Below are 12766 nucleotides of genomic sequence, written 5' to 3'. Positions count from 1 at the left end.
TGTTTGTTTTGGCTCAGGGCTGTGTTTGTCGTGTGCAGTGAGGAGCGCAATCCCGAGCTGTTCCCCCACCCCCCTCCCTCCCTGCGCTCAGAGGTCGCTGGCCTTGGTGTAATTGTGTACTTAGCAGGTGTTGTTCATCGCCAGGATGAGCCTGAAGTAGTTTAATGGGCCTGATAACAGCCGCGACTGCTGCCCTGACAGGCCAGCCTGTTACAAACCAGCCCGCCGTCCGTCCTCGCTGACCCCCTGCTCCCGTCCGCACCCCCCCTCTCCTGGCAGCTGCGAGGCGGTGAGGGGAGCGCGGTCTGAGTTTGGGGAAGCAATCCCTGCCGCCGTTTACAGGGGGGGGCGGTGTTGGTGAGACTGCGCCTGGGGGAGTGTGCCCCTCCACCCCAATCCTTAAGGAAGGACACAGTTGCCTTTTGAAGGTGCGCGGAGAAGGTCCAGGAGACCGACTCCCGGGATGAGAGGGATCGCCGCACCCGGGAGAGCGGGCCGATGTTCTCCGGCGTTCCGGAGAACTCCGAGAGGCCATCCCGCCGACACGTCTGACATTCTGAAAGGGTTTCGGCGGGCTCGGTGCCGAGAGTCTCTCTCTCCCCGCTTCCCCCCCCCCGCCCCAGTTGGAGAGTTTAGAATGGAGGTGCGGGCGGGGAGGGGGTTGCGTTGTGGGGATTGGGTCACAGTCACAGGACCGGGGCTCGGCCATTTCGGACTGAGACGGGGGGAGAGATTTCCTCACTCGGGAGGGTTGGTGAATCTTTGGAGTTCTCCACCCCGGTGGATGCCCCGCTGACGAGTATATCCGGGACTGCGAGAGCGATGGATTATCGGGCGCCGAGGGAATCGAGGTGATAGGGCGGTGAAAGTGGAGTCGTGGTAGGAGATCAGCCGCGATCTTATTGGATTGGGGGGGGAGCAAGCTGGAGGGGATGGATGGCTGACTCCTGCTTGGTGTCGTCTTCAACTCCTTGGGCCTTACTTGGAACATGTGAATGTGCGGATTACCAGCAGGGGGAGGCCACTCGGCCCCTCGAGCCTGCTCCGCCATTCAGTAAGATCGTGGCTGATCTGATTGTAACCTCCTCAACCCCACATTCCCGCCTCCCCCCCACCTCGATAAACCATCGCCCCCACCTTGTCCATCAGGAATCCATCCACCTCGGCCTTAAAAACATTCAGAGTCTCTGCTTCCACCACCTTTCGAGGAAGAGAGTTCCAGAGACTCACCCACCCCACCCCCCCTCGGAGAGAGAAAACAATTCTCCTCGTCTCCGTCCTAAATGGGCCACCCCCTTATTTTTAAACAGTGACCCCCCCTCGTTCTAGATTCTCCCACAAGAGGAAACATCCTCTCCACATCCCCCCCTGTCGAGACTCCCTCAGGATCTTATAGGTTTTGATCGAGTCGCCTCTCACCCTCGGGGGGGGTGGAGACAGTGGTATTGTCACTGGGCTGGTGTTCCAGAGACCCAGGGTGATGCTCTGGGGACCGGGGTTCGAATCCCACCACGGGCAGATGATGGAATTTGAACTCACTAAAAACCTGGAATCAAGAGTCTGACGGTGACCATGAAACCATTGTCGATTGTTGGTTCACTAATGTCCCCTTTAGATAGCCTGCCGTCCTCTCATGTGACTCCAGACCCACAGCAACGTGATTGACTCTTCAGAATGCCCTCTGAACAAGGGCAGTTGGCGATGGGCATTGAATGCTGACCGAGCCAGCGACGAATGCTGACCGAGCCAGCGACGAATACTGACCTAGCCGGCGACGGACGCCGACCCGGCCGGCGACGGACGCCGACCCGGCCGGCGACGGACGCCGACCCGGCCGGCGACGGACGCCGACCCGGCCGGCGACGGACGCCGACCCGGCCGGCGACGGACGCCGACCCGGCCGGCGACGGACGCCGACCCGGCCGGCGACGGACGCCGACCCGGCCGGCGACGGACGCCGACCCGGCCGGCGACGGACGCCGACCCGGCCGGCGACGGACGCCGACCCGGCCGGCGACGGACGCCGACCCGGCCGGCGACGGACGCCGACCCGGCCGGCGACGGACGCCGACCCGGCCGGCGACGGACGCCGACCCGGCCGGCGACGGACGCCGACCCGGCCGGCGACGGACGCCGACCCGGCCGGCGACGGACGCCGACCCGGCCGGCGACGGACGCCGACCCGGCCGGCGACGGACGCCGACCCGGCCGGCGACGGACGCCGACCCGGCCGGCGACGGACGCCGACCCGGCCGGCGACGGACGCCGACCCGGCCGGCGACGGACGCCGACCCGGCCGGCGACGGACGCCGACCCGGCCGGCGACGGACGCCGACCCGGCCGGCGACGGACGCCGACCCGGCCGGCGACGCCCACATCCCACGAGCGATTAAAAATAAAGAAATAAACTCCAGCGGATACGACTCTGTCCACCCTTTTCTTCGTAAGACAACCCGCCCGTTCCAGGCTGGTTAGTCTGGTTAAACCTTCTCTGAACGGCTTCCAACGCATTTACATCCTTCCTTAAATAAGGGGGACCAGCGCTGTACACAGTACTCCAGATGTGGTCTCACCACTGCCCCGTACAACTGAAGCACGACCTCCCTACTCTCGTAATCAACTCCCCTCCCTGAGTTCTCCTACTTACCCGCTGTACCTGGCGTATGAGCTTTTTGTGATTCATGCACTCAGACACCCAGATCCCTCTGCGATCTCTCTCCCCATTTTCTTCTTCCTGCCCAAAAATGGACAATTTCGCCGTGTGTCGTCCTGCTCCCCAGACTAGGGAGGCGCTGGCAAAGGTGCAGAACAAACAATTAACAAAGGGACGATGCCAGATGCAAGAGGTTATCACTGCCGGGAAAGGCTGAACAGGCCGAGGCTCTTTCCTCTAGAAAAGAGAAGGCTGAGGGGGGGGTGACCCGATCGAGGTCTTTAAAATCACGAAGGGGGGGTGGGTTTGGGGTAGAGTAGGAGAGAGGGAGAGACTGTTTCCCAGTGGGCGGGAGGGTCGGTAACCAGAGGGGACGCAGATCGAAGAGAATCGGGAACAGAACCAGAGGGTGGAGGTGGGTGGTCGGGGGGGGAGGAGATGAGGAGAATTATTTTGGCTCTGTGAATGACCCCCTTCGTCCCGCTGCTTGTGTTGGCAGATGTCGGATCAGTCGAGGGCCTCGCTTACCACCGGGCCTGGGACGCTCTGTACTGGACCAGCTACACCACCTCCACCATCACCCGTCACAGCATCGACCAGGGTCGCCAGGGAGCGTTCGAGCGAGAGACCGTGGTCACCATGTCGGGGGAAGACCACCCACGGGCGTTCGTCCTGGACGAGTGCCTCAAGTAAGAGCGGCGTTGGCGCGGACGCTCGAGTGACCGGGACAGGAGGAGGCCATTCAGCCCCTCCTCCTCCCTCCCTCCTCGAGCCTGTTATACAGGAACAGGAGGAGGCCATTCAGCCCCCTCCACCTCCTCGAGCCTGTTACACAGGGACAGGAGGAGGCCATTCAGCCCCTCCTCCTCAAGCCTGTTACACAGGAACAGGAGGAGGCCATTCAGCCCCTCCCTCCCTCCTCGAGCCTGTTACACAGGAACAGGAGGAGGCCATTCAGCCCCTCCTCCTCAAGCCTGTTACACAGGAACAGGAGGAGGCCATTCAGCCCCTCCCTCCCTCCTCGAGCCTGTTACACAGGAACAGGAGGAGGCCATTCAGCCCACCCCCCCTCCTCGAGCCTGTTACACAAGAACAGGAGGAGGTCATTCAGCCCCCCTCCCTCCTCGAGCCTGTTACACAGGAACAGGAGGAGGCCATTCAGCCCCTTGAGTCTGCTCTCCCATCCTGTGAGGCTGAGCTGTATCTTAAATCTACTTGCCCGCCTTGAGCCCTTTTATATTGTTTAGAAAAATATATCTTTCCCATAATTAAAATGATTAATTTGACCTCCGCAGCATCGACTGCTTCTTGTAGGAATGAGAGTCCCTCGCCCTTTCTGTGACAGTGTTTTCTAACTTTGCCTCTGACGCTGTGACTCTCATTTTAAGATTATGCCCCCTAGTCCCAGGTTCTGCCTATTCTCACGTATCCAACCATCGCCCCCTTGACGTTCAAGGGCATTACCATCACTGAATCCCCCACTATCAACATCCTGGGGGTTACCATTGACCAGAAACTGAACTGGGACCAGCCATATAAATACTGTGGCTACAAGAGCAGGTCAGAGGCTGGGAATCCTGCGGAGAGTCACTCACCTCCTGACTCCCCCCCTCAAAGCCTGTCCACCATCTACAAGGCACAAGTCAGGAGTGTGATGGAACACTCCCCACTTGCCTGGATGAGTGCGGCTCCCACGACACTCGAGAAGCTCGACACCGTCCAGGACAAAGCAGCCCCGCTCGATGGGGCACCCCATCCACCAACATTCACTCCCTCCACCACCACCACCGACGCACAGGGGCAGCAGTGTGTGTACCAGCTACAAGATGCACTGCAGCAACTCGCCAAGGGCTCCTTCGACAGCGCCGCCCAAACCCACCACCTCTACCGTCTAGAAGGACGAGGGCAGCAGACACACGGGGAACACCACCACCTGCAAGTTCCCCTCCCAGCCACTCACCATCCCGACTTGGGAATATATCGGCCGTTCCTTCACTGTCGCCGGGTCAAAATCCTGGAACTCCCTCCCTAACAGCGCCGTGGGTGTACCTACACCACACGGGGACTGCAGCGGCTCAAGAAGGCGGCTCACCCCCCACCTTCTCAAGGGGCAATTAGGGTGGGAGGGGCGTTATAGAGATGAGGATAGATGCAGGGGCAGGAGGAAGTTACAGAGATAGTGCGGGTCGTAGTGGGTGAGGGTGGTTACAGAGATAGGGAGGGTTGTAGGGGCTGGAGGAGGTTACAGAGATAGGGTTGTAGGGGCTAGAGGAGGTTACAGAGATAGGGAGGGTTGTAGGGGCTGGAGGAGGTTACAGAGATAGGGAGGGTTGTAGGGGCTGGAGGAGGTTACAGAGATAGGGAGGGTTGTAGGGGCAGGAGGAGGTTACAGAGATAGGGTGGGTTGTAGGGGACTGGAGGAGGTTACAGAGATAGGAAGGGTTGTAGGGGCTGGAGGAGGTTACAGAGATAGGGAGGATTGTAGGGAGCTGGAGGAGGTTACAGAGATAGGGAGGGTTGAGGGGATTGGAGGAGGTTACAGAGATAGGGAGGGGTGTAGGGGCTGGAGGAGGTTACAGAGATAGGGAGGATTGTAGGGAGCTGGAGGAGGTTACAGAGATAGGGAGGTTTGGAGGGGGCTGGAGGAGGTTACAGAGATAGGGAGGATTGTAGGGGGCTGGAGGAGGTTACAGAGATAGGGAGGGTTGAGGGGATTGGAGGAGGTTACAGAGGGAGGGAGGGTAAAATTCAGCGAATGTTCGGGTATAAAATGTGAGCCTGACCTTCCTCCCTCAGCCTGATGTTCTGGACGAACTGGAATGAGGAACACCCCAGCATCATGAGGTCGACCCTGATCGGCTCCAGCGTCTTTGTGATCATCGGCACCGACATCCGGACCCCCAACGGCCTGGCCATCGACCACCAGGCGGAGAAACTCTACTTCTCCGACGCCACGCTCGACAAGATTGAGAGGTGCGAGTATGACGGCTCCAGCAGGCAGGTGAGTGGCTGACGCCCCCCCCTACTCCCATCCCCCCACTCCCCCTCCCTCCCCGGGGAGGGACAGCTGGCCGGAGCGGAGCGGTCAGGAGGAGCGAGGGCTCCCCAAGACCACACGCTCCACCCCAGAGCTGAAACCCCCCTCTCGCCTGTCAAACCTCAGGGCAGCACGTCGGGGCTGGTCAGAGAGTCCAGGGCCCGACAAGGAACTGCGGTCAAGAGGGATGGAATCTCACCGCCCAGGAACAGGCCATTCGGCCCATCTGCTCCTTGCCAGTGTTTCTGCTCCACACGAGCCTCCTCCCCTCACCCCCCCCATCATCATATCCTTCACTTCCGTGTGCCTGTGTTAGACCACACTCGGAGCACTGTGCACAGTTCCGGTCTCCGTATCCCTGGGTTAGACCACACTTGGAGCACTGTGCACAGTTCTGGTCTCCGTATCCCTGGGTTAGACCACACTTGGAGCACTGTGCACAGTTCCGGTCTCCGTATCCCTGTGTTAGACCACACTGGGAGCACTGTGCACAGTTCCGGTCTCCGTATCCCTGGGTTAGACCACACTCGGAGCACTGTGCGCAGTTCCGGTCTCCGTATCCCTGGGTTAGGCCACGCTGGGAGCACTGTGCACAGTTCCGGTCTCCGTATCCCTGGGTTAGACCACACTGGGAGCACTGTGCACAGTTCCGGTCTCCGTATCCCTGGGTTAGACCACACTTGGAGCACTGTGCACAGTTCCGGTCTCCGTATCCCTGGGTTAGGCCACGCTGGGAGCACTGTGCACAGTTCCGGTCTCCGTATCCCTCGGTTAGACCACACTTGGAGCACTAAGAGAAGGCTGAGGGGGTGGTCTGATTGAGGTCTCTAAAGTTACAAAGGTGTTTCGATCGGAGAGACGGAGAGAAGATGTTTCCGCTTGTTGGGGGAGGCGGGAAAGAGACCGGAACTTGGGGGCCATCGATATGAGACGATCACTAATAAATCCAATCGGGGGAATTCAGGAGAAAGTTCTTTACCCAGAGAGTGGGAAGAATCTGGGACTCTCTGCGGGAAGAGTGTGGGACTCGCTCCCGCGGGGAGAAGGTGGGACTTGCTCCCACGGGGAGCGGGGAGAATGTGGGACTCGCTCCCACGGGGAGTGGGGAGAAAGTGGGACTCGCTCCCACGGGGAGTGGGGAGAATGTGGGACTCGCTCCCACGGGGAGAAGGTGGGACTCGCTCCCACGGGGAGTGGGGAGAAAGTGGGACTCGCTCCCACGGGGAGTGGGGGAGAATGTGGGACTCGCTCCCGCGGGGAGAATGTGGGACTCGCTCCCGCGGGGAGAATGTGGGACTCGCTCCCACGGGGAGAATGTGGGACTCGCTCCCGCGGGGAGAATGTGGGACTCGCTCCCACGGGGAGCGGGGAGAATGTGGGACTCGCTCCCACGGGGAGTTGGGAGAATGTGGGACTCGCTCCCAAGGGGAGTGGGGAGAATGTGGGACTCGCTCCCAAGGGGAGTGGGGAGAATGCAGGACTCGCTCGGGAGCGAGTCCCACATTCACCCCGTGGTCAGGGAGTGATGTGGAGCACGTGCGCCGGGTGCAGACTTGCTGTTTAATGCTGACCCCCGTCCTCTCCTCCTCCCGCCCCCACCCACCAGGTCATCCTGAAGTCGGAGCCGGTCCACTCCTTCGGCCTGGCCGTCTACGGCGACTACATCTTCTGGACAGACTGGGTGCGGAGGGCAGTGCTGCGGGCGGACAAGTACACCGGAGGGCACCTCAGGGTGCTGCGAGCCGACATACCACAGCAGCCCATGGGGATCATCGCCGTGGCCAACGACACCAACAACTGTGAGTAGCTGAGCGACTCGGGGAGGGTACGCTGGGGGCCAGCCTGGGGTACCGCGGGGCGGAGATGGTCTTGCTTGATATCCAGCCTGCACAACTTAAGCCTAGTGTGGACGTTGCTCCAGACAGTCGCGTATCTCACCACGACAGCGAGAAACCGCGTCGAGTTTCACAGCACAGAAACAGGCCATTCAGCCCATCTGCTCCACACTAGCCTCCTCCCACCTCCACCCCCCTGCCCGACTTCATCTCACCCCCCATCACCATATCCTTCTATTCCTTTCCCCCCTCATGTGTTTATCCAGCTTCTCCCACCCCCTTCAATACATCGACGCTATTCACCTCGACCACTCCCCGTGGGAGCGAGTCCCACATTCTCCCCACTCCCCGTGGGAGCGAGTCCCACATTCTCCCCGCTCCCCGTGGGAGCGAGTCCCACATTCTCCCCTACTCCCCGTGGGAGCGAGTCCCACATTCTCCCCCACTCCCCGTGGGAGCGAGTCCCACATTCTCCCCACTCCCCGCGGGAGCGAGTCCCACATTCTCCCCGTGGGAGCGAGTCCCACATTCTCCCCCACTCCCCGCGGGAGCGAGTCCCACATTCTCCCCCACTCCCCGTGGGAGCGAGTCCCACATTCTCCCCCACTCCCCGCGGGAGCGAGTCCCACATTCTCCCCACTCTCTGGGTAAAGACGTTTCTCCTGAATTCCCCCGATTGGATTTATTAGTGACCGTCTCATACTGACGTCCCCCTAGTCCTGGTGTCGGGTGGTGGTGGTGGGGGGAGCAGTCCCTCAGCATCGACTCTGTCAAACCCCTTTGGACCTGTCGCTGAGATCACCCCCTCGTTCTCCTGAAGTCCAGAGAACGTCGGCCTGTTCCACTCCCCCGCCCCGTAGGACAATCCCCCTCATCCCGGGAATCAGCCCCACGATCCTTCACTGTCTCCCCCTCCTCGAGCCTGTTACACAGGAACAGGAGGAGGCCATTCAGCCCACCCTCCCTCCTCGAGCCTGTTACACAGGAACAGGAGGAGGCCATTCAGCCCCGAGAACTCACCAAGGGCTCCTTCGACAGCGCCGCCCAAACCCACCACCTCCACCGTCTTTGAAGGACGAGGGCAGCAGACACATGGGGAACACCGCCACCTGCAAGTTCCCCTCCCGAGCCACTCACCATCCCGACTTGGGAATATATCGGCCGTTCCTTCACTGCCGCCGGGACAAAATCCTGGAACTCCCTAACAGCGCTGTGGGTGTACCTACACCACACGGACAAAATCCTGGAACTCCCTAACAGCGCTGTGGGTGTACCTACACCACACGGACAAAATCCTGGAACTCCCTCCCTAACAGCGCCGTGGGTGTACCTACACCACACGGACAAAATCCTGGAACTCCCTCCCTAACAGCGCTGTGGGTGTACCTACACCACACAGACAAAATCCTGGGACTCCCTCCCTAACAGCGCCGTGGGTGTACCTACACCACACGGGGACTGCAGCGGCTCACCCCCCACCTTCTCAAGGGGCAATTAGGGATGGGCAATAAATGCTGACCTTGCCAACGATACCCACATCCCGTGAATGAATAAAAAATGTTTTAAAAATCCTGTTACACAGGAACAGGACGAGGCCATTCAGCCCCTCTCCTCCTCCTCGAGCCTGTTACACAGGAACAGGAGGAGGCCATTCAGCCCCTCTCCTCGAGCCTGTTACACAGGAACAGGAGGAGGCCGTTCAGCCCCATCTCCTCCTCCTCGAGCCTGTTACACAGGAACAGGAGGAGGCCGTTCAGCCCCTCTCCTCCTCCTCGAGCCTGTTACACAGGAACAGGAGGAGGCCATTCAGCCCATCTCCTCCTCCTTGAGCCTGTTACACAGGACGAGCAGGAGGCCATTCAGCCCCTCGTGCTTGGGCCACCATTGAATAAGATCTTGGCTAATCGGCCTCTTAACTCCATCATTAACCCCTAAACACCCCCTCACCCAGCAAAAATCCATCAACCTCTGTATTGAAATCTCCAATTGACCCTCAGCCTCGACAGCTTATTATTTGGAGGGGGGGGTGTTGAGTGGAGCGGTGTTGGGAGGCGTAGAGGGTTCCAGATTCCCGCTCCCCTCTGAGTGTGAGGAACCGCTTCCTGACGTCTCCCCTGAACAGCCTGGCTCCCAGTTTTAATGTTCTGCCCCCTCGCATTGGACTCTTTCTCCCCTCCCCAACCCCCTCTCCCCGACCTGAAGAACGAGCTTCTCCCCATCGACTCTTTTATTCACCTCAAACCCCTGTCTGTGTCTGTGTCTGTGTGTGTGTGTCTGTGTGTGTGTGTCTGTCTGTGTGTGTGTGTCTGTCTGTGTCTGTGTGTGTCTGTGTCTGTGTGTGTCTGTGTCTGTGTGTGTCTGTGTCTGTGTCTGTGTCTGTGTCTGTGTGTGTGTGTCTGTGTGTGTGTGTCTGTGTGTGTGTGTCTGTGTGTGTGTGTCTGTCTGTGTCTGTGTCTGTGTGTGTCTGTGTCTGTGTGTGTCTGTGTCTGTGTGTGTCTGTGTGTGTGTGTCTGTGTGTGTGTGTGTCTGTGTGTGTGTGTCTGTGTCTGTGTGTGTCTGTGTGTGTGTGTCTGTGTGTGTGTGTGTCTGTGTGTGTGTCTGTCTGTGCGTGTGTGTGTCTGTGCGTGTGTGTGTCTGTGCGTGTGTCTGTCTGTGCGTGTGTGTCTGTGTGTCTGTGAGTGTGTGTGTCTGTGAGTGTGTGTGTCTGTGAGTGTGTGTGTCTGTGAGTGTGTGTGTCTGTGAGTGTGTGTGTCTGTGAGTGTGTGTGTCTGTGAGTGTCTGTGTCTGTGAGTGTGTGTGTCTGTGAGTGTGTGTGTCTGTGAGTGTGTGTGTCTGTGAGTGTCTGTGTCTGTGTGTGTGTGTGTCTGTGTGTGTGTGTGTGTGTGTGGGGGGGGCCTGGAGTCACGTGTAGGGTCAGACCAGGGGTAAGGACGGCAGATTCCCCTCCCCCTAAAGGGGACGTTAGTGAACCAGACGACTCTTGAGGACAATCGATGATCGTTGTCACGGTCACCGAGACTGAGACTCGCTCTCGATTCCCCGGTTTTATTAACAGAATTAAAACTCCTCCAACGGCCGTGCTGGGATATGAACCCGTGTCCGTTCCTCACCCCACACACACGGTCGTTGAGTTAGTTACCGTTAAGATGCAGGACCTTTCTTTTGTGAAGTTGCGCAGAGCGAACACTCTCGGTCTAACACTATAGTCAACCATTTGTCTGCTCTTGTGTCTCTCATTGCTGCATGTACCAGTGATCTTCCAACCCAGTACTCTCATGGTCATATTCAGCCTCTGCATGTTAATCATTGCTCTCCATCAGGTATGTGTGTGTTCCACGTTCTGTTTGACCTTCTCCCTCGAGCTGGGGTCGGGGGGTCGATCGGGCGGTGGGGGGAAGAGAGGGGTAATGCATGGGAAATCCCGCTTCTCTAAGGCTGCTCCTTGCAGCTCAAATCCCTCCCCCCTGTCTCTGTCACCCCCTCCCCTCCAGCCCCCTGACAACCCTCCCTATCTCTGTCACCCCCCTTCAGCCCCCTTTCAACCCTCCCTATCTCTGTAACCTCCTCCAGCCCCCTTACACCCCTCCCTATCTCTGTAACCTCCTCCAGCCCCTACACCCCTCCCTATCTCTGTCACCTCCTCCAGCCCCTACACCCCTCCCTATCTCTGTAACCTCCTCCACCCCCTACACCCCTCCCTATCTCTGTAACCTCCTCCAGGCCCTACACCCCTCCCTATCTCTGTAACTTCCTCCAGCCCCTACACCCCTCCCTATCTCTGTAACCTCCTCCAGCCCCTACACCCCTCCCTATCTCTGTAACCTCCTCCAGGCCCCTACAACCCTCCCTATCTCTGTAACCTCCTCCAGTCACTACAACCCTCCCTATCTCTGTCACCTCCTCCAGTCCCCTACAAGCCTCCCTATCTCTGTAACCTCCTCCAGTCCCTACGACCCTCCCTATCTCTGTAACCTCCTCCAGGCCCTACAACACTCCCTATCTCTGTAACTTCCTCCACTCCCTACAACCCTCTGTATCTCTGTAACCTCCTCCATCCCCCTCCAACCCTCCCTATCTCTGTAACCTCCTCCAGCCCCCTTCACCCCTCCCTAACTCTGTAACCTCCTCCAGCCCCTACAACCCTCCCTATCTCTGTAACCTCCTCTAGGCCCTACAACCCTCCCTATCTCTGTAACCTCCTCTAGGCCCGACAACCCTCCCTATCTCTGTAACCTGCTCCAGCCCCGACAACTCTCCCTATCTCTGTAACCTCCTCCAGCCCCTACACCCCTCCCTATCTCTGTAACCTCCTCCAGCTCCTACAACCCTCCCTATCTCTGTAACCTCCTCCAGCCCCTACAACCCTCCCTATCTCTGTAACCTCCTCCATCCCCCTACAACCCTCCCTATCTCTGTAACCCCCTCCAGCCCCCTACAAACCTCCCTATCTCTGTCACCTCCTCCAGTCCCTACAATCCTCCCTATCTCTGTAACCTCCTCCAGCCCCTACACCCCTCCCTATCTCTGTAACCTCCTCCAGCCCCCAACACCCCTCCCTATCTCTGTAACCTCCTCCAGCCCCCAACACCCCTCCCTCTCTCTGTAACCTCCTCCAGTCCCTACGACCCTCCCTATCTCTGTAACCTTCTCCTGCCCCTTCTCTCTCTCTCTGTCTCTGCCTCTGCCTCTCTCTGTGTGTGTCTCTCTCTCTCTCTCCCCGTCCTGTGAGACTCCTTAAACTGACCCCTCTGACCAAGCTGCAGTTCCGCTTGCCCCCCACCCCCACCACCCCTAACGTCTCCTCATGTGCCTCCGGGTCAGACTGCATCGCGCCCTGGGAATGTTTTGCTAAGCTACGGATGTTAATGATCCATCCCACCGACTCCCTCCTTTTCCTTCTTTATTCCGACTCTTCTCTGTCCCCCCAGGAGTGTTGGCGGGTGAAGGGGAAAAAAGCCGCCGGATGAAGTTGCCCTAATGCGCGTCTGTGTTCTTTCTCTTCCAAACCCCTTCCCCCCTCCCAGGCAAACTGTCCCCCTGCAAAGTGATGAACGGGGGATGCCAGGACCTGTGCCTCCTCACTCCGGAAGGACGCGTGAACTGCTCCTGCCGCGAGGGCCGGACGCTGCTCAACGACTTCACGTGTAGCGGTGAGTGTCGGCCGTATCCGAACGGTATCAATGTCAGCCGCAGGATCGCACCCCACCCCACCCCACCCACCCCCTGCTCCAACAGCCCCTC

General features: G+C 59.2%; 1 protein-coding gene across 1 annotated transcript in view; it reads left to right on the top strand.

The window, feature by feature from the left end:
• The first annotated feature begins 1734 nt into the window (after positions 1 to 1734).
• The window catches only part of LOC144678152 (low-density lipoprotein receptor-related protein 1-like), a 15607-nt gene continuing 4575 nt past the window's right edge, over positions 1735 to 12766 (top strand). Inside the window, exons 1-5 of the mRNA XM_078538041.1 lie at positions 1735 to 2365; positions 3153 to 3342; positions 5450 to 5654; positions 7297 to 7489; positions 12550 to 12675. Coding sequence (XP_078394167.1) covers positions 1735 to 2365; positions 3153 to 3342; positions 5450 to 5654; positions 7297 to 7489; positions 12550 to 12675 — 1345 coding nt within the window. The remainder of the gene's footprint in view (positions 2366 to 3152; positions 3343 to 5449; positions 5655 to 7296; positions 7490 to 12549; positions 12676 to 12766) is intronic.

This window comes from Cetorhinus maximus, unplaced genomic scaffold (genome assembly GCF_964194155.1).
Source record: "Cetorhinus maximus unplaced genomic scaffold, sCetMax3.hap1.1 HAP1_SCAFFOLD_3710, whole genome shotgun sequence".
NCBI lineage: Eukaryota > Metazoa > Chordata > Chondrichthyes > Lamniformes > Cetorhinidae > Cetorhinus > Cetorhinus maximus.
This window is presented reverse-complemented; position numbering and strand designations above follow the sequence as displayed.